The sequence below is a fragment of the Lemur catta genome, chromosome 4 (assembly GCF_020740605.2).
Source record: "Lemur catta isolate mLemCat1 chromosome 4, mLemCat1.pri, whole genome shotgun sequence".
Lineage (NCBI taxonomy): Eukaryota > Metazoa > Chordata > Mammalia > Primates > Lemuridae > Lemur > Lemur catta.
This window is the reverse complement of record NC_059131.1, coordinates 88,177,067-88,199,229: the sequence shown is the minus strand read 5'-3', so window position 1 is coordinate 88,199,229 and position 22,163 is coordinate 88,177,067. Positions and strand designations below refer to the sequence as shown.

General features: G+C 38.4%; 2 protein-coding genes across 3 annotated transcripts in view; one reads left to right on the top strand and one right to left on the bottom strand.

Moving 5' to 3' along the window:
• Window positions 1-1,695, bottom strand: part of NCAPG (non-SMC condensin I complex subunit G) — a 33,731-nt gene extending 32,036 nt beyond the window's left edge. Inside the window, exons 1-2 of one of the 2 annotated variants that reach the window (XM_045550444.1) lie at window positions 1,397-1,695; window positions 184-387 (exon numbers count right to left, since the gene is read on the bottom strand). In XM_045550444.1, coding sequence (XP_045406400.1) covers window positions 184-387; window positions 1,397-1,507 — 315 coding nt within the window. In that variant the 5' untranslated portion in view covers window positions 1,508-1,695. The remainder of the gene's footprint in view (window positions 1-183; window positions 388-1,396) is intronic. The other variant, XM_045550445.1, reaches the window with a different exon arrangement.
• A 252-nt stretch (window positions 1,696-1,947) lies between these two features.
• DCAF16 (DDB1 and CUL4 associated factor 16) lies at window positions 1,948-12,542 on the top strand. The gene is given in 6 exon segments (XM_045550433.1): window positions 1,948-3,053; window positions 6,369-6,414; window positions 8,590-8,690; window positions 9,028-9,820; window positions 10,178-10,392; window positions 10,395-12,542. Coding segments are annotated over 3 exon segments (645 nt in total). The 5' UTR covers window positions 1,948-3,053; window positions 6,369-6,414; window positions 8,590-8,690; window positions 9,028-9,629; the 3' UTR covers window positions 10,634-12,542.
• Window positions 12,543-22,163: the final 9,621 nt, after the last annotated feature.

Genomic DNA, 22,163 nt, shown 5'->3' with positions numbered 1-22,163 from the left:
ACAAGAGAACTGGTTTAAACAGGTCATTAGAAATTTAATGCTGGAGTTATAAGACAGAGTCATTCACAGACATTTTCTCAAACACCAGATACTGCACTATCTAAAACATACAAACTCCCACGGCCCTTTTAATATGGCAAAATTTTCTACAATACTTCCCTGGAGTGCTAGTTTTCATAGTACCTTTAAGAGAAAAGTAAACAAGTAATTTAAAATGCCACCATCTTCCTCTTCCTCATCATCTTCCTTATCTGACTGGTGAAATGAAGTAACAAACTTTGCTGCAAATTCTACTACTCTCTCCACAGCTGGTTCACGTTTATAGACCACCATAGCGTATTTAAGGTAATGAACGAACTCCTCATGAAAACCTGTTTTATCATCCATCTGAAAGACAAAAGAAACCATTCATAAACTGCACTGATAAAAATCCTTTATCCCCAACATTACCCTAAAACTGCTGAAAGCACTACTCATAACTCAAATTAAAAACTTTATTTAGTAAACTCTCAATTAACCAAGCCAGCAAAAGGGAAATGCATTTGCATGAACTTCTCTCCAGGCTATGATGTGCACACAAGCTTGAATTTTGACAATGAAAAGATTCCTTAGATTTTTTTTTTCCCCCAATACCCTTGAATTCTCAATATGCCTTTAGTATCAGTTTTGTAAAAATACGCTTCTTCATGAACAACTCAAAATCAACACTGGCTTTTATATTTATGCCTTCCTATCACACAGCAATTTCTTCTGGATATAACGTTCCCATCCTATCTAATATCTTCAAAGTCCTATTATTTGTATTTACTATTTTTCTTGGATCCCAAGATGTTCCCAAAATTCATTGTCCTATTCTTCCCACTGCTCCACTCAAAAGGAATAAACAGTAGTTACATAAATAGAAAGAGCCAGGTTTTAACGATTAATTTGGTGTTTGGTTATTGGATCAATTCAACCGGGGGACTAGGTTAGAATAATTTGGCCGTTTACTGTGAGTGGAGACCGAGGGCAACAACCATCGAGCCCCGCGTCTAGGATCCAATCTAGGGCTCGATATCGGGTGCCTGGTCGCCTTGGTGCTTGTCAACGTTTCCCTCCCAATTCAGTCAAACTACGGGTTAACGGTCCGCGCCGCCCCGCCCCGGAGGCTGGGGGTATCAGGGCAGAGAAACAAAGACCCGACCCGTGTGGACGGCGCCCAAGCTTCGGGGTCTTTCCGAGCTGGGCCCAGAGGACCTGGGGCAAGTCGTCAGGCCTCTCCGAACCTCAGGTCTCTGAAGCGGGTCGCGAAAGTAAACCAGGTTGGAGTCCGGTGCGCGAGTCCGAAGGCCACAGGGAGCCCCTGGGGAAGGCTGCGCCCGGAGAGGGCTGGGGCGGCGGGGCCGGCCGCGCTTACCGTGCAGTAGGTGCGGCTCAGCGCGACCACCAGCTTCGCCTGGTTCTGGTGCGGCTGCTGCGCCAGCCGAAAGGCCTCCTTAATCGACAGTAGTCTCTTTTCCGCTCCCATGGCGCCGAGACTCTGCCGGGACAAGCCCTGCCCGCGCGCGGCTGCGGCTGGCACGACCACCCCAAGGCGGAGCTCCCAGCACAGACTCCTCAGACTCCCGGGAGCCGCACATGGGGCGCCCAGGGCGTGGTTACCGCCAGAGTGTTCAAATAACCCTCGCGGGAGGAGGAACTACCGCGAGACTGTCGCGAGAGCGTCGGGACACGAGAGCGGGAAAAAACGGGGTCCACCCACCCTCAAACCGCACGGTATGAGCGCATGCGCGCGGTGTCTGTCGTGCTCTCTTCCCGGAGGTAAGTGGCTTTCTAAGGGGAGGTACCATTGGCTCCCGTGGAAGTAGTGTCGGCTGGGAAAGCGGGCGGAGGAGCGGCCGTGAGACAGTCGGAACGGGGTTGGTGGCGGTGGGCCTAGTGAGTTCGTGCGGCTGGGCGTGAGTTGAAAAAGGAGAAAGGAACCTTCACGGTGAGAACAGGACATCTGCTGAGGGGAACAATGTCCGCTCCGGCTGAAGGAGCGGGGGATCCCAAGAGGAGGGTACGTTTCGGGCGACGTCCAGAAAGAAACGACGGAGCGTTCGGGAGAAGGGAGCGTCGCACTGAGAAGGGAGGCACTGCAGAGTCGGCGGAGGAGGGCGTTCCGGGGTCTCGGGGACGGAGGCGTCTTTGCAAGGCCCAGTTCCTGGCCTGGGGAAGGGCCGTCTGGAACCGCTGCGAAGAGACGCACGGTTCAATTTGGCTGCAACTGGTTCCAGATATTCCAGCTGTCCAGACCCACTTTACAAATGTGCATAAGGACAGTGTATTAAACAAAGCAGAACTTAGAATGGAAAAGTCTTTAGGGTAGTGATTGTGATAAAGAAGAGCAGTAGCTAGGTCTTTTAAACCTTTTTTTAAAAAATGAAAATAGACCAGACGAAAATGAATACCTCTGTTGGGGCCCAGGATGTACCATCCCAAAAATGTGACTGTAAAAGACCAGAATGTGCCACTCTAAAACATACTTCTGGGGCATATTTTGAGGCGAGAGACTGCAGACAGAGTAGTTCTGAAAATCTGTCCGTTTGTAAAAGAAATATACATCTATAGGGAAAATCTGTTTAGTAAAATGTCTATTAGGGAGAGGGCTGCTCTGAGATAACTTTTATTACCTGAGAGACTGTCTGCGTAACAAGACAACCTTTATTCATCATTTATTTTCTCCCCTCACTTTCCCACAACTTATGTGGCCACAACCCCCACCACCACCAACCCAAAGCCCCAAACCTCTAAGCCCCTAACCCCTATTCCTTCTGTAGCTGAGGATGTTATATAAGCGTCAGTCATCTGACCCGTGTGAGATTCCCCTGCATATGTAGTTAAATATGGCCTTTTCCTGTTAATCTTTTTTGTCAACTTAATTTGTAGCCCAGCCAAAGGACCTGGGATGGTGAAGGGAAACCGTTTTTCCCTCCCCTACACCTCAGTACCCACTGCCAGCTGAAGCAATAGAACATTACTAAAGCCACCTGTACACCTTTCTCCTTTTGAATTACCTTCCCTCAGAAGAGGTAATGGATTTTCTGAATTTACTGTTAACCTTTACCATACAAATTTTTATATATTAACAACATGAATAAATCCCTGAATGAGTATATTGTACTGTTTTGCATGTTTTAATCATTATATGAACAATTATATGTACAACTTGATTTTTTCAATGTTATTGAGATTTATTCATATTGATATGTTAATAATAGTAACTTGCACTTTAGTGGTCCTTATCATTTGCCAGACACTCTGCTGAGCACTTTACTTCATTTTATCCTTACAAACAACCCCTGTAAGATACCTTGGATCTACTTTTAAATTAAAATGAGGAAACTAAGGCACAGACAGGTTGCTATAATATTCCATTGTATGAATATGTCATAATTTATTCATTCTCCCTTATCTCCCTAATTTCTGAAACTTTGTAGGTATTCAAATGCTAAAGTAATGAATGTGGTAGCATTTGGTTTGCTCATAATTTTGAAATTATTGAGATGTCTAATTTCTTTTCTCTCTCTCTCTCTCTCTCCCCCCCCCCTCATCTCCTTCTTTTCTTTTTTTTTTAAGAGATAGGGTCTCACTCTGTTGCCCAGGCTGGAGTGCAGTGGTGTCATCATAGCTCCCTGTAACCTGGAACTCCTGGGCTCAAATGATCCTCCTGCCTCAGCCTCCCCAGTAGCTGGAACTACAGGCATGTGCCACCACCATGCCCAACTAATTGTGTGTGTGTGTGTAGAGAGACAGGGATCTCATTATGTTGCCCAGGCTGGTCTTGAACTCCTGGCCTCAAGTGATGTTCCCTCATGGCCTCTCAAAGTGCTAGGTGGCATGAGCCACTGTACCTGTCTAAGATATCTAATTTCTGAAAAGACAAGAAGAGTATTTCAGGTTAATCAGCTACAGGAAAAGCAAAAAGGCCTAAGAATGCATGGAATATACTGATAAAATTTATAATTTCACTATAACCAAAATATAGACTGCCTCAAAAGCTGTGGTAAATGAGAAATGTAGAAAGGACATTGATTTTTTAATTATATATGCAAAATATTATTTTAAAATGTAATCAACAGAAATTCTTGAGATGCATTTTTTTTTCTTACTATGTCTTCCAAATTGGGTATTATTTTACACTAACCACATTTCACATGCTGGGTAGGCACATGAGGCTAGTGATGACAGTATCAGATAGCATAGAACTATTCTATACTTTGAGAAACACTGCATATACCATTTGTTTTTAATGTAAAGTAGACTGGTAAACTAAGAACATAATAATGTTAATATTTGGTGGCATTTTTCTTATTTGTGGCCTTTAATTGCTCAGCTCTTTTTATACTTTGGGTACTTACTACCTTTATTGCTTTGTAAAGTTTCTAATATTTCTTTGTTGTATTTTATTTGGTTATCTCATCACCAAACAGAGACTTCATTACCATTTTGTCGTTACTGAAGGATGAAGCATCTGGCCACCAGAGGTCAGCCTAACTATATTATCTTTTTTTTATGATTAATACCATATATTTTTATTTGGTATTTTTTTTTACTTTATAATCTGAAAAAAAATTAAATATGCTAGAGTAAATTTAAACATCTTCGTCTCACTGCCTTAAAGCTACATGTTTCCTGACTTGCTTTTAGTATTATGGAAAAGAAGAACAAATAGTAGCAAGTAGCGGAATAAATCTCTTCCTGTCCTTGGTGAACTTAGTTGAAGAAATAACAAAAACTAAAGAATAAGTATAGTAAGGCTATTTGGTTCTGAAATTTCAAAGTAATCATTCTTTAAAGGTAAATTATGCATGGCAGTATAGAGAGTGGGTATGGTTAATTTAGTTTTGATATGGAAAAATCATATACATGGAATATAAAGGAGTAACAGTGATGGGCACACGGTTAATGTCGTATGTCTAGAATTTACATATGCCTTCAAATAGACTTTTCCTGTCTTATTGCTAATAAAATAAAAAGTACAGTGAGCCTTTTTAAGGTGCTCTGAGTAACACAATAGCTGAAGGATAGCCAATTAATCTTGCAGATACAATCGGGTTGAAATGAAAATATGAGAGGACAGAGCAATTAAAAGCAAACACCTTCGTCTGTCTCAATTATAATAATAAAATCAACACTTACTGGTCTGTGACAGAGGTTGAATATTCTTTCCAGATTGGACTAGGTAATGGTATTATAAACTTAGAAGTATTTACATTCCTGTTCTTCTGAAAGATGAAGTTAGGAGTAGTTTCTTTTATATTAGCGTAGTAGAATCATATGTGTTGATGCTGCCTCTAAAAGTTATCATATTGTCTTTGTCCAACATATCATTAAATCACCTACCTATAATTTGGAGATTTTTCTCTCTCTGGAATGAAGTAGAACATGGTTGTGGTAGTTACCTACTGCAGATCTTCATTATCATTCTCTCATTAATTCTTTGAAATACACTTACTAAGCCACTAAGATGTGCCAGACACTGTGCTAGGAACTGAAGTAAATAAAAAGACTGTGCAGAAGCCAGAGAAATATTCTTAGAGGAAAATTACTGACCTGAAGCCATACCATATGACCTTATTAGCACAACTCAGTGTACTTGACACTGGAGATGTTCACTGATTTCCATCCTGGAAGTCACCCCTACAGAATAGTGTAAATGAGATGTTGATACCATTTCTTTTTTCACTTAGAGCTGTGCCTTTAAAGTCCATCCATGTTGCTAAGTATAGTTCTAATGTGCTTCCAACACATTTCACCTATCCACTCCTCCCGTGATAGTAGCCTAGAATCTTCTAACTCTTTGTCATCACAGATGACGCTTCAGAGTATATCCTCATACATGATGGTCTTATGGAGAATTTCTTCACTATATATGCCTAGAAGTAGGATTGCTGGATCATGAGATGTGCAAATAGTTAATTTGGCTAAGTAGTGCTGCCAGATTGTTCTTCAGAATGGCTACCCCAGTATATAATCCCAGTAGCATGCCACTTCCAAAAGGGAACTCACTAGTAGTTTGCATTATCCAGCTCTCTTTTTACCAAACTGATGGCATAATGTGATTATATGGTTAATGCCTCTGGATTTTCTCTTCTGGAAATTGGATATTTTTGTCCTTTTCCCATGTCTTTATTGAAGTTGCTACCTTTTTAAAAAAATTGATTTGTAGTTAACTGTTTCTGGTATCTTCAGTTCAATCCAGAAAAGATTAGTTTTAATGTGGTAGAATTCATCATGTTGCTTTATGCTTCTTTATTTAAGAAGTCTTTCCCTAGCCTCAAGTCACAAAAATATTCTTCTGTACTATATCCAATTAACTATATAATTTTACCATCCCCATTTAGGTCTTTAATCCATCATGAGCCCTCCTCTATATGTATCATTATACAGGTATATGATTTTACTTTTCTTCATATAATGAGCCAATATAGTACCAATATTATATAGTAAATGTATCTATTCCCCCTTGATTTATGTGCCAACCTTATTTTACATCCCCAAAATATATATGACTCTATTTCTGAGCTCTATTCTGTTTTGTTAGACTATTTGTTCTTACACTAATTCAACCCTGTTTTAATTTCTGCAACTTTGGTAATAAATCTTAATATCTTTTTTTTTTTTTTTTTTTTTTTGAGACAGTCTCAACTCTGTTGCCTGGGATAGAGTGTCGTGGCATCAGCCTAGCTCACAGCAACCTCAAACTCCTGGGTCAAGCAATCCTTCTGCCTCAGCCTCCCAAGTAGCTGGGACTACAGGCATGCACCACCATGCCTGGCTAATTTTTTCTATATATATTTTTAGATGTTCAGCTAATTTCTTTCTTTTTTTTTTTTTTTTCAGTAGAGACAGGGTCTCACTCTTGCTCAGGCTAGTCTCAAACTCCTGAGCTCAAAGGATCCACCCACCTTGGCCTCCCAGAGTGCTAGGATTACAGGTGTGAGTCACCACACCTGGCCAAATCTTAGTATCTTGAAGGGCAAGAACTTTCTTACTCTTCTGTTTAAACAATTGGTTTGACTATATATGGAATTTAATTCTTTCCATATAAACTTCAAAGTTCATTTATAGAGTTTCTTAAAATTTTGATTGGAATTATATAAATTAGTATGGAGAAAGTTGATATCTTTACGGTATTTATTTGTTCCATCTAAAAGCATGGAAAATCTGTATTTTAAATTATGTTCTCTGTCTTTTATTAGGTCTTGTATATTATTGATTAGTTCCTAGATCCTTTATAGGTTTAGGGTGTTTTCTCCCTTCTGTGAAATGTACTTTATATATTCTAGTGAGTATCGCTGGTGTAGAAGTTAAGAGTGCCTAGGTTCAAACCCTGCCTCTGTCACTTGCTAGATGTGTGACTTCAGTCAGGCAACTTAATTCTCATGTGTAAGATGTGGACAATAAATGCACCTACCTTGTAGGGTTGTTAGGAGAATTTTAAATAAATTAATATTTATGCAGTTACTAGAGTAGTACTGGCCAATAGTAAGTGCTATATAAGTAACTAAATTAGTGAATATTTGTAAGTTAATCTCAGATCAGGAACCTTGTTGGGCTCTTATTAGCTCTAATAGTTTTTTGTTTTGTTTTGTTTTGTTTTGAGACAGGGTCTTGCTCTGTCACCCAGGTTAGAGTGCAGTGATGCTAACGTAGCTCACTGCAACCTCAACCTCTCGGGCTCAAGCAGTCCTCCTGCCTCAGCCTCCTACTATCAGCACATGCCACCACGACTAGCTAATTTTTATTATTAATATTTTTTTGTCAAGATGGGGGTCTTGCTATGTTGCCAGGGCCAGTCTCTAACTCCTGGCCTCAAGCAGTCTGGCCACCTCAGTGTCCCAAAGTGCTGAGATTACAGGCATGAGCTACCATGCCTGGCCTAACTCTAATTGTTTGTATGTTAGCTTTTCTTAATTAGATGACCCTGTCTGTCATCTGTAAATTAATAGTATTATCTCTTCTCTTCCAATTCTTAACACCTGCTGTTTTTTTTTTTAATAATAACAGAGTCCTGCTATGTTGCCCTGGGTAGAGTGCCATGGTGCCGTGGCATCAGCCTAGCTCACAGCAACCTCAAATTCCTGGGCTTGAGCAATCCTGCCTCAGCCTCCCAAGTAGCTGGGACTACAGGCATGCACCACCATGTCTGGCTAATTCTTTTTATATATTTTTAGTTGTCCAGCTAATTTCTTTCTGTTTTTTAGTAGAGACGGGGTCTCGCTCTTGCTCAGGCTGGTTTCCAACTTCTGAACTCAAACGATCTGCCTGCCTCAGCCTCCCAGAGTGCTAGGATTACAGGCGTGAGCCATTGCGCCCAGCCAGTTTTGGTAATTTATATTTATAAATATTCTGAAGTTTAGCTACTCTTGCTTTCCTGAAAAATAGGCTCTATATGATTATAACATATTCTTTTTTTTTAATGTACTGTTGGATTCTGTTAAGTGTATTTACAATTTTTGCAAATGAATTGAGCTTTACTTGTTTGTCTCTAGATTTGGAATTTTTTATTAATCTCATAAAAGAAGCTGGTCAATTTTCATGCTTTTTTTTTCCCTGAAACAGCTTACCACAACCTCTGAGGGTCCCAGCAAGAATCCTAACATCTAGCAGCTCTACCACGAGGACACAACCCCTAAAACTAATCCTAACAAGCACATCTAAAGGTAAAAAGATAGCTATATAGCCCTCTATTTGGAATTTGAGGCATAAGGGATCTACTTTTGTAAAAATAATTTTTTGGGCTAGTACTGCATACTTTAAAAACAAACTAGACCAGTTATGTACCAACAAAGGATTAAAATGGCCCCAGATTCTCCATCCCAATTTTGTGATTGTAAGAGCTATTCCAAACAGGAAAATTGGCCTAAGCCTATGAGATAAAATGGTGAAAATCTATAAGCCTTCTTGTTTAGCATTCATGTTCTCGAATACTCTAAATTTAGATGGACAATAGTGTTTACCCAGGCTTTAATATCACATCTCAAGTCTTCTCATTCACAGGTTAAGGCTACATTTCCAGATAGTCCAACAGCCAAGTCATCAGTTTCCAAGGCATTGGCATCACCTATGGAAAACATTGGATCCTTGCACACCAGACGTTCTTGACAGCTCATCCCGTCATTCGCCCTGCATAAAAGTTGCTTCACCAGCAGGCAGCCAAGGCAGCTACTGAGCATATTTTCATTGCCAAGTAAAGACAATATCACTGCCAACAAAACAGAGTACACAAAGTGTCTCTTCACAGTATCACTGCCAATTGAGACTGTGCTAAGAAAATCAGCTTGCCTAGATGAGGACCCCTTCTCTTCTTGGGTAGTCATGATTTGAAGGAGATACTCTGTGACCTGTGCCACTGGTAAGTGACTAACACTTTTACACATTGAACTGGTCCTGAGAACTGAGATGTCTTCCTTGTAAGTGAAGAATATACAACATAATCTTGAAGAACTGCATGGTGGTGTGGGCCAAAGGCAATACTTTGTGTGTGTCATGAACTGAGAGACCAATCTTGATAAAAGGATTTTTCATCTCATTTCTATTAGTCAGTGTTCTGCTGGCTTAGATTGTTACCTTTTTCTGGTTCCTTATTCTGTTTTACTCTAATGGGTCCCAGAAATCCCTCTCCTGATCCCTTATCAGAATCAGAAAGTGAAGAAGAAGAAAACAGCTACTTAAATGAGAGTTCTGGGGAAGAGTGGGATTCCTCAGAAGAAGAGGACCCCGTGGTATCCAACTTAACGCCTCTTGAGAGTCTTGCCTGGCAGGTTAAGTGCCTTTTAAAATATTCTGCAAGGCCGGGCGCGGTGGCTCACGCCTGTAATCCTAGCCTTCTGGGAGGCCGAGGCGGGTGGATCGCTGGAGGTCAGGAGTTCGAGACCAGCCTGAGCAAGACCCCATCTCTACTAAAAATAGAAATAAAAATTATCCGGACAACTAAAAATATATATAGGAAAAATTAGCTGGGCATGGTGGCGCATGCCTGTAGTCCCAGCTACTAGGGAGGCTGAGGCAGTAGGATCGCTTAAGCCCAGGAGTCTGAGGTTGCTGTGAGCTAGCCTGATGCCACGGCACTCACTCTAGCCCGGGCAACAAAGTGAGACTCTGTCTCAAAAAAAAATAAAAATAAAAATAAAATAAAATATTCTGCAAGTTGGAAACCTTTAAATCCTAATTCCTGGTTGTATCATGCTAAACTCTTGGATCCAAGCACACCAGTTCATATACTTCGAGAGATAGGCCTGAGACTCTCCCATTGTTCCTATTGTATCCCCAAACTGGAACCAATTCCTGAATGGCCCCCTCTGGCCTCTTGTGGAGTCCCACCTTTTCAAAAGCCTCTTACAAGTCCCAGCCGGCTCTCTAGAGATATGCCACCCTAAATGGACCACTTCAGTTTGCCACTAAACAGTTAAGCAGAACATTGAGTAGTGCCACTCCCATACATGAATACTTAAGACAGATCCCTAATTTATGCGTTTCTCATTGTTGCTGTGGCTGGCTAACTAAAACAGTTAAGGACACAACTCGCACTGAACCCATCAACACTACTTACTCTTACACTGACTTCCAAAAGGCAGTTAACAAACTCCTAACTGTATCACTATAAAGATCCACCATTTGCTCTTATATCTCAGATGTTGCTAATTGAGAAAGGGGTACAAAGTTAAGCATTACACAGACCACGGTGGAGAAACTAATGCCTTCTCAACCGAACGATTGTGCCCTGGCAAGCCTAAGTACTACTAAGTACTGAACATACACCCAAGGGTCCTATAACCCAACTATAAAAAATGCATTGTGAGCATACCCTTTGACAGACCCTGTGGATAAATGAGAACTTCAATGGAGAATTAGTCCCAAGAGACCATATTACAAAAGAAATTGAATGTTCTCCACACTCAGTTCACCCCCCCATCACCCTCCACATGCCAATTTACTCTGCCTATCTGAATGGACTTTAACTAGGTATCTGATGATTATTGGGAAGAAAAAAGTAGACCACCACCCCTTTTGTTACCCAACCTTTAGAATAGTCAAGTGGAAAACAAGAAGTTGGCTACCTCCAATAATATGTTTCTGAGCATACTCTGACATTTCTTTCTAAGGAGACGAATTATATTGAATAACTGCACAAAGGAAAATGGCAGGAATGTGGGTTTTTTTCTCAGCTTTTATATAGGTATGCCTACATATGACAACCTTCAGGGGGTTCCTATTTTTTTGTAGGGCAGTGCAGTTTGAAACCTAGCCTACACTACTGCTAACCTATTATGGCACCTGTAATTATAGGATGAACATTGTATATTATGGGCTTCCATTAGGTTGTCTCTGGCTAAATTGGCTTATAAGATTATCCCTTGGGATTAGACAGACACCTGTTCTGTAAGGAATATGTTTCCTGAATGTTGGCACTCAGACTATTGTCAAGAGCAAATAAAATACATTCCCAAAAGATAAATGGTAAAGGACTGAGAGAGCATTTATGCTTCCAATATTAACTGCTAATGGATTTCATCTGTATAACATTTCCTGGAGCAGAAGTTTATGTACTTTCCACATCCATTGCAGACTTTTCAGGAACCTAATTTTAAAGAACCTTCTTGTAGAAGAAGATCTCTGCCTAATGCAATCTGAAATTAAGAGTTTTAGTACCATTGTTTTTCTAAGTAGATTGGCTTTAGATTTTCTTCTGGCTGAACAAGGAAGGGTATGCGCCCTTTTAAATGAGCCTGGCTGTGTTTACTTAAATGAGACAAAACAAATCAACATACATAAAATAAAATGCATGAGACCATTAAATCTTTTCATATACCCTTAAATAAAGTGAAATTTGTGTGTGGTCCTGGTTGACTGGGCATCTAAAGGGAACCAGAAAACAGATTGTTAAAAGTGTATCATATATCCTCTTTCTTTTTTGGTTATCCTTTTTCCTATTCTCTATAATTAAGTGCTGTATACAAAGTGGCATCAAATAATTAAAGCAGTGATGGAATCACAAATTCTGTAAATATATAGCAACTTAAAAGAGAGAAGAGAATGTTTATAATCTAATGATTATTTCTGCTGAGCCTTATAGTTATCCTATCTTAAGGAAAAAAGAGGGAATAGTAGTAGGTAGGAAAAAAGTATGTTAGTGAAAATTACTGACCTGAAACCATATCTCATACTGTTAGTGTCACTGAATGTATCAGAAAGTGTTCCTATGTAGATGTTCTGTGGAATTAGTTTTTAAAATGTTACAAGTACCTGTTTCCTTTTTTTTTTAAGGGGGGTTGGGAAGAGATAGGGAATAGGTCTGAAAATTAAAATATGTTGATGTTTGTGTATCCATAATATGTTCCTTTCTGTGTGTGTGTGTGTGTGTGTGTGTGTGTGTGTGCGCGCGCGTGCGCGCGTGCATGTGCGTATAAGTAAGTATAAAAGTGCCTTGCTCATGAATGCTTTTTTGCTATTTACTCCAAAAGGAAGCCTTTCCCCAGCTTGGCAGCTGAATAAACCAACAGCTTTGTACATGCTGAACAGAGTATGGTCATTTGTCCTCAACAAATGAAATAGTTCCTACTTTGCTTAAGGGAATTTCACCATTCACTAAGTACTAAATAGTTAATAGATTTAGTATCTGTATCTACTTAATATCTATAGCTATATAGCATGATAGGGAGGTGCCTCTGCAGCTCTAGGAAAAAAAACACACTTGAAGAAGAGTCTGATACTCAGTCAAGACCCAAATTTGAACCTGTTTGTTTATATATTTTAAGTAATCCCAGGTTGCACACAATGATAGGTACCTAAATGAGCCTAAGCCTTTACTTGTTTTTGTGTGCCATGCACTTTGGGAGTTAGGGGTGAATTTATTACCTTTACGCTTTGCTTATGTGGGCTTCTGGTCAAATAAAGCCACCATAATTAGAATAAAGGCAGATGAATTTATTCTCTATTTATAGAAATATTTATCAAAGGAATAAGGAAATATTTCTAAACCCTTGGACATTAATAAATTTTTTAAAGCTATTTTTCTTTCTCAGTGCAGATAGGCAGCGTTTTTGTTAAAGCAGTCCCGATACCTTGAGCCTCGAAGACCATAATTATGTCTTTTAATCCCATCTGCTTCTTGAGAAAATGAAAAAATCCATACATAACAGTGGATGGTAGGTCCACTTTAGGGGATATTCCTGCTGGTGCTTCTATACATTTATCCATATAAAAAAATTTCCTCCATGATGAAAACAATGTTTTGATATTAGCTTGTTAAAACAATTAAGCATGTTAGAGGTTGTTTGGCTTATATTCTTACTTAGGCATAAGTTGCCTTACATCTGGCTTTCTACTTTTGGCTCCAGTGTTAGAAAATTCAATGTCTTTTGGAGTGGCCTATAATTTTTAAATATCTCTTGTTAGAAATTTAGTAACTGATCCAGTAGTATTATGGAGGAGTGCCAACTATAGCTCAGTCGCTGGGAATGCAAAATTAAATCAGATACTACGCATAAGAAATTAGTTTTAAAATCTGTGAACCAATATACATTATCTCAAGCCATTTCTACTCTCTGGGGTCACATTAAATAAGCCTAAATTCTATCCATATACTGGCCTTTCAAATATTTGAAAATGGCTTGCTGTGGAGGATCATGTAACATAATTGAGTGGAGCAACCATCCAAGTGTAGTGGAGATTCTTTGGGAGGGCACACTCCAGCAATTAAACCCCACAAGGGATAGTCAGCCAAGGAAATAGATAAAATATATAAATATCTTATGTACAGATAGTTTTACATGCTAACTGTATGCTCAGTGCAGTTTTATATGCTAAATTCACAAGGCAGTGGTACAAAGATCAGGGCTAGAAGTGTTTTGCTCAGATGGCTAGAATATATAGAAAAATCTGGATAACTCTCAGACAGACTTCATGAAATGGCTTTGTACAAGCTGCTAGCATATTAGTCCACCATGAGTAAAACCCATTGAATTGAGGGAACTACACTAACTGGCACTAACCACCAGGTACTCCTGTCTCAACCTGTCAAAAGGAAAATCTATGATTATTTCTCTGGCAATTTTAAACAAAGTTTAGTTAATGGCTACATATTTGAGTCTGATAATTGTATCCTGTCTGCCAAGCTCTTCTTTTCCAGTGGTAGCAGCAGTGAGATTATACACTTTATAAGAATTTTGGAAGTGAGACCAATACAATGGAAAGGATGGGGATACCACAATGACCTGACACTTGCCTGATTCCCACCTCCTGTGAGCTGAGAGAGCTGATCAGCTTTTCTCAGTGAGATGTGGAAAACGAATGCCTGATATTAAAAAAAATAATAATGTAGCAGGGAGACAGCAACAGGGTTGTTGCTTCTAAACAATATGGGGTCAGAAATGTTAGCAACAGTTGAGGGTTGAATCATAAAATAATAAATTGACTGGAATTTGGGCAGTTTATTTGGGAAGACAGATGACTCTGACACATTATATGAAAATTCCTGGCATCATTTAGGGTGTTAGGCTCTATAAAACCAGTAATTATTCAGTAGGAGACTCAGGATCATGGTCAGCCTGATAAGATTAAAACTGAGTTCCTAGTACATACACAAACCAAGCTGGTGTATCAAATTAGATTCAAACAAACCTGATGAAAGAATCTTAAAGAGAGTGTTGCAGTTAAATTAAGGAGCTGGTAGTATATTCTTATTTGGGGGAAATTATTATGTTTAAATTAACTGCTAAGACCATGTTTAATATTACCCTTCCATCTGTGGTATCAGCTGTGAAACTCCAGTATATCAACTGCTGTTTTACAGTGTATTAATTAGGCAATGGTCCAGTAGGGGCAGCTTCCTTTGGGAGGTACTCAAAGTGGAGCAGTCCAAGGGTATGGCCATCTTCCATCAAAAAAGAGCCATCAATCTAGGCTTTGTGGTTGCACTCTGAGTAACCAGAATGGCTTGAGAGAGTCTCAGAGCTCTGGTGACACAATGAACAGGGCAGCCATTACCTGAAGAACCCAAATTCCTAAATTAATTGAAGGCTGGCATTAACGTTGGCCACAACCAATGCATTCCAGGAAGACTTAATACATAGTATTGGCCCCTGTCTACCTATTTGGTAGTGAAGTAGACTTTGCTGGTGGTTTGAATGCTTTGGTCTATAACCGTGTTTCCTTTAAACCCAGCTTTTTTATGTTGGTCACATTCTACTTAGGACACATTTCTTTAAATGTGTTGGGTTGCCAGATTTAGCAAATAGAAATACAGGATGCCCAGATAAATTTGAATTTCAGATAAGCAATGAAATAATGGGATATGCAACTCCAAAAATTATTTATTTATCTGAAATTCAAATTTAACTAACTTCCTGTATTTAGCTTCCTTTTTTTATCTGGCAACCCTAGTGTGTTAGTTAGCATTGATTAAGCTTTTGTTGTAGTCATATGGTCATTCCCAGGGAACAGTCTACTCTCCCTGTCGTGTGTTCTTATCTCTAAATAACTGGGAGTAAGGAAGGCTTACACATAGTTGATGCAAGGTTAGTACCATTGAGTGGTGGAGGAGGAGGTCCAATTGCAGCAGATAGGAGATTTTTTTTATAAGAGACACATGGTATTTAGTTAAAATAACCATATAACCATTACAACATTTGCAGACATACAATTTTCAAAATGCTGCCTCAGTAGGCAGTTGGGGGTTGTTTTTTGTTTGTATATATTTTAAGCAGTTACTTTCTCACTCTACTATGAAGGGAAAGATTAAGTGTATTCCTCTTTTTTTTGTTTTTTAATACTTGATAGGTAGCACGGTGCTGGCAGCCATTCTTCATCGCAGAAAAGGTCTACAAATTTGGAACACCTGTCTTTACCTTCTAGAAACCCCAAAAGACTCAAGGATTTGAAGGCACAAGGTACCCTCAAACGTGGGGGTGAGCAGCAAAGTGGAAGACAAGGGAATTATTTGAAGGTTTATTTTTGCCCTCGCTTTGTAGTCAGGCAACTACCTCTCTTTCTACCAAAAGACTGAAACCTTATTCTCTGGAGAAATTAAACCAAATAGACTTAGGACTGAGGGAGGGTGGTGGTGGTAGTGCTGTACTGAAGACAGGACAATTGAGAGAATGTCAGTATCGTGAACATTATGAGCCTCCAGTCAACTTTCCCTACCCAGCACAAAATATGGCAACTGGGCTTATACCCAGCCCTGCTCACCCACCTAAGAAGATGAACAAGGAAAAAAACAGCTTCACATTTGATTATCTGTTGCAGTGAAACCCAGAGTCCACAAGCCCTGCTCATTCACGTATGGCTTTTAGTCACTTAAAATCACTATATGCTGATACGCAAGGATCACTGGACATTTGAGGAAACCTTCAACATGAAAGATGAACATAAAACTCCCCAAAGAAGCTATGATGTTCTCAGAACCATAAGCACATATATTGCATCCATGAAATAAGAACAGGATGCTATAAAAAATAAACAATCAGAAAATAAAAGTTGGAAAAATACGAGAACCAAAATTACAAATTCAGTAGATGTGTTGGAAAGTAAGCTGAAGAAATTTCAAAAAATAGTACAAAAAGGCAGAGGTGAAAAGTAGGCAAGAACAAAAAAGTAGGTAAGAATAAGATGGAACATCTAATTAATAAGAGTTCCAGAATGAGAAAACAGAGAAAGGAGGTGAAGAGAGAGAAAGGAAAAAAAAAAAAAAAAACATTTCCAGAAAGGATCCACTGAGTGCACAAAAAAACAAATTTAAAAAGCACATCATGATATTTCAGGGTGCCAGGGTTATAGACCATCATAAAAGCTTCTGAAGAGGTGGGGAAAGAACAGGTTACATAAAAAGAATGTTTTTAGAATGGCATTTAGACTTCTTGGTAGCAGCACTGGATACTGGAAGACTCTAACAGCAAGGCGATTAAATTTGAAAGGAAACGATTTCCAGCCTAGAATTCTGTACCCAAACAATCCAATCAAGTGTGGGGCTAAAATAAAGATATATTTAGACTTGCACAGTCTCAAAATTTTATCTCACTATCTATCCTTTCTTAGGAGATCACTGGAGAATGTGCTTCACCAAAACAAGGGAGCAATCTAAGTAAGAAGGCGTGGGATCCTGAAACCATAAGATCTCACAAAGGAAAGCAATGAAGGGAAAGTTCAGGATGTCTGCTGTGTCGAGTAAGTAGGATGGGGGTTCTAGGAAGTAGGTCTCTAGGAAAACTTGGAACAAAGTGTTTGAATACAATGGAAAATGAAGAAAGGAGTAAGACAGATGTTGTGACATGAGAGAAACCTAGAAAACTAGGTTTAATTTTAAGGATAAAATGAGACCAAAGTTCCGCACATAAGCATTTTGAATAAGTGTCACTGTGTCACAAGAACAAATCCGAAATTTTATTTCTTAAAAAGTAATTATGTTATAACTTAGTAATTGGATTTTAGAAGTTTGACATTAAAAATGTAGTAAAATTGTAGTATTGTCAGCTATTACATTGGGCCTTCAGGCATCATACTCTGTTTGCAATAGATGTTCACGTTTGTTAAGATACACTGCAAAAGATATTTTCAGGGGAAAAAAACATTTTTCAATAATTTACTTTGTAAAAGGAACTTTCTCCCTTGCTTAGGCAGAACTCAATAATTTTTTCTTTATTTATAGAACTCTCAATAATTTTTTCTTTATTTACAGAAATTATGTATAGTCTATAGCAGTAATTTCAACAAGCTTTTTGTTTAAATTTTTTCATCTGTAGACTCAAAAGCACAAGGAATTACAGGTTGAGCATCCCTAATCCAAAAATCTGAAATCTGAAATGCTCCAAAATCCAAAACTTTTTGAGCACAGACATGATGCCACAAGTGGGAAATTCCACACCTGACCTCATGTGACAGGTTGTAGTCAAAATGCAGGTGCACAACACACAGTTTATTAAAAATATTTTATCTGACTATGTATAAGATGTACATAAAACATAAATGAATTCCATATTTAAACGTAGGTCCCATCCCCCAAGATATCTCACTGTGTATTTGCAAATATTCCAAAATCCAAAAATCCGAAACACTTCTGGTCCCAAACATTTTGGATAAAGGGTACTCAACTTGTATCTACTTTTTAAAAAGAACAGTTTGAAATTTCATATTGTTTTTCATCTTCCATACTGTTTTTGCTATCAAGATATGGTTACATCCAGTGGTTGATCCATAATATATTCCTGTTTAATATTTTACATTATTTCCTATAAGTTGTTGCGGGGAGTTAGCTACGCTCCCCGCAAAGAGGTTACGAGTCCCTCAGGCAGCGGTCATCACAAAGGATGAAAAAATAGTAGGAAACAGAAATAAAAAATAATACGCAGAGCCAAAGATATAGTTTATAAAGTAAAGATTTATGAAGATAGACAAAGGAGGGTGCCCGGATGATCACAGTCTCTTCCCGCGGAGATGTAACAAAGACTGAACTTTTACACAGGTACCTACAGGGCAGATACAGGCTCTCGGTTGCCAAGGGCAATGGGATTTACACAATGATAGATAGTTTGGTTCAGGGTCAAAAGTCTTCTAAAAGGCTACTACAGATCATTCAACTAACTCTACCTAGGTAAATAATGAGTTAAATCTTCTTAGAGTAAATTTCTAGGTTTATGATACAGCTATTTAGCAAAAACAGAGACATCGTGGCTCTGGTTGTTTTGAGTTAGAACAGAGATTTTAGAAGTCAACATGAGCTGTGCCTTATTTTATTTACTTTAAACGCATAGTTCGTCTGGGCCCCACTCGGCAACGTATCTGTTTAATCAGCTCTCAGCATATTTCATAATCAGCTCTCCTCCCCAGGAGGTCTGTCTTTGTTGATCAGCTCTGGCAACCTATGGCTCTAGGCAAGACCTGCTTTGTCTTTCAAAACAGGTGAGAGTCATAAACCAGATCGCAGTGTCGCCTTGGAAAGCAACTGCTACTGACCATTGAGAGCCCTCCTGAGGCCAGGCAGCTTTTGATATGCGAACTAACACGTTTACATTTTCCTTTAAGGCAAATCCTTGCTTGATTTCTGAAATCAAATCTGTCTCTAAAAATACAGGGGGCATTTCTATAAATCAGTATTCTTAGGCTCAACAAGTTATGGTTCAGGGTTTTTTCTATGCTTTATTTTTATTAATGTTATATAATCTCAGAGTAAATTTTTATTTAATTGCAAGTGATACATATGATGATATATTTTCTCTCTGTTATCAGATCTGTTGAGTAAACCATGTCAGGCCAATTTGTCTATCTCTTTTTTTCTAAGTAAGGAATAATACACAAACAGTAAAATACATAAAATGCACTAATCATAAGTGTACTTCTTGATGATTTTTTACATATGTATACATTCATATCAAGGTCATATCAAGATGTATACACTCAGATCAAAGTACTGAAAATTTCGGATTCCCTAGTACCCTTTCATCACAGTCTATACCTCCTCCAGAAATAACTACTCTTCTACAACGATCAGTTAGTTTTGCATGTTCTCAAACTTCATGTGAATGGGACCATACAGTATGTATTGTTTTATGCCTAGCTTCTTTCATCAAAGTACTTGTTAATTTTTTAAATTGCTGTAGACTATTCCATTATATGAGTATACCATAATTCATTTATTCTTTTGCCTGTTGTTGACATTTGAGTTCTTTCCAATTTTGGGATATTACAAATAAAGCTGCAATTAACATTCTGTGTGTTTTGTGGGTATGTGCACTCATTCCTCTTGGGTATATACCTAAGAGTCAAATTACTATGTCATAGGATAGGTATATGTTTGTTTAGTTTTAGTAAAACTGCCAAACACTTCCCAAAGTGATTGTTTCATTTTACACTTGTACCAGCAATGTATGGAAGTTCCAGTTACTCTGTATCTTTACAAACACTTGTTATTATCAGTTTAATATTACCCATTCTGGTGGTTGTCTAATGGTTTCTCAGTGTGGCTTTTTTTTTCTTTTTTTTTGAGACAGAGTCTCACTCTGTTGCCCAGGCTAGAGAGCCGTGGCATCAGCCAAGCTCACAGCAACTTCAAACTCCTGGGCTCAAGCAATCCTCCTGCCTCAGCCTCCCAAGTAGCTGGGACTACAGGCATGCGCCACCATGCCTGGCTAATTTTTCTATGTGTATTTTTAGTTGTCCGTGTAATTTCTTTCTATTTTTAGTAGAGACAGGGTCTCGCTCTTGCTCAGGTTGGTTTCGAACTCCTGAGCTCAAACGATCCACCCGTCTCAGCCTCCCAGAGTGCTAGGATTACAGGCGTGAGCCACCGCCCCCAGCCTCAGTGTGGCTTTTTAATTTACATTTATTTCCATGATTAATGATGTTAAGCACCTTTTTATTACATTTATTGGCCATTCAGATACCTCTTTTGAAAGTACTTATTCAAGATTTTTGCCCACTAGTAAATTAGAGTATCTTTTCCTTATTGATTTGTATGAGTTCTTCATATATACTGTATAGAAGGTGTTTTTCAGAGATATGTATTATGAACATCTTCTGCCATTCTATACCTTGCCTTTTACTTTTTTTTTTTTTTTTTTTTGAGGCAGAGTCTCACTTTGTTGCCCTGGCTAGAGTGAGTGCCGTGGCATCAGCCTAGCTCTCAGCAACCTCAAACTCCTGGGCTTAAGCAATCCTACTGCCTCAGCCTCCCAAGTAGCTGGGACTACAGGCATGCGCCACCATGCCTGGCTAATTTTTTCTATATATATTTTAGTTGGCCAGATAATTTCTATTTTTTTAGTAGAGACGGGGTCTCGCTCTTGCTGAAGCTGGTCTCGAACTCCTGACCTCGAGCGATCCACCCGCCTCGGCCTCCCAGAGTGCTAGGATTACAGGCGTGAGCCACCGCGCCCAGCCTACTTTCTTAATGGTATATTTTTAATTTTTATGAAACCCAGTTTATCAGGTTTTTTTCTATTATGGTTAGTGCTTTAAATATTATAAAAATATTCTCCTGTATTATTTTTTAGAAGCTTTATTGTTTTAGTTTTCACATTTAAGTTATATTTTCAAATTTGATTACTGAGAACAGAATATTTTAAGTATCTAATTTTTCTCTAGTACTTTCTCCTTTTTTTCATAGTCTTTATTTTATCCACATTAACACATTGACTACCACACTAGAAAAAAATTTTTTCCTTGGGGCCACAGTGTTTTATTACAAAAATAGAATTAAAACTTTAAAAACAAAACAATCCTTTCTAATTTAATGAAAAATTTGTTACTTTTTATTGTTTTCTGTGTTTTTTTTTAAAAAAAGTAACATAAAAACTTGAAAATTAGTAATGTAAAAAATGTGAAAACTTGAAGCTCCTTTATTTGCCTGAGAAAGAAAAAAAAAAAATGTGAAAACTTGAAAAATAGTTAATACGGGTAAATTGTTTTTCTTGACTTCTCAGGCTTAGGTATAATTTAAAGGTAAACATAAATAGAAAAACAAAATTTATTGACTTCTATTCATTTAATCCACATTTTCAGAATTAAATTGTCAATATTAATTGTAGCAATAAGAACATCAACAAGTAAGATTTTCACAAACCAACTGCTGGGTTTTGCCAACACCCATCACATAACATTTATGCTATTGCATGGCAGTGTGAGTTGCCTGTGCACCACGCAACTCCCAAGGTAAAGAGACATGCGAGTTATATATGCTTCAGGCCCCAGGCTCAAAACTAGCATGAGTTAAATACAACTCAAATGGCAGTTAATGTGTTAAAGGTGATTTATCACACATGTGGTTTATATATCTTTGGAGTTTGTCCTTTTCATGAAATTTGGGGTAGCAAAGTTGACATTCTGTTTTTATAATTTATACCCAAAAGACTGAAGAATTTCCAAATTGGACTTTTTTCTAGAAATTAAGTATTTGAAGGCATACAATAACTAAATACTGAATATAGGTATTAACACTTATTTTGTTTAAAATTTTGAATGTTAAACACCAATTCTACAACTATTAGAATGATAAGTAATTGAATCTATATTATTCTTCCATGTATTGTTATTTAAATGCTTTTATACATTTGAAGTAGTCTTTTAGATGTTATCTAGGTAATATTCTTATTATCCATCTATTTTCCTGTTATTCAACTACCAGAAAGTTCTCAATATCTGTT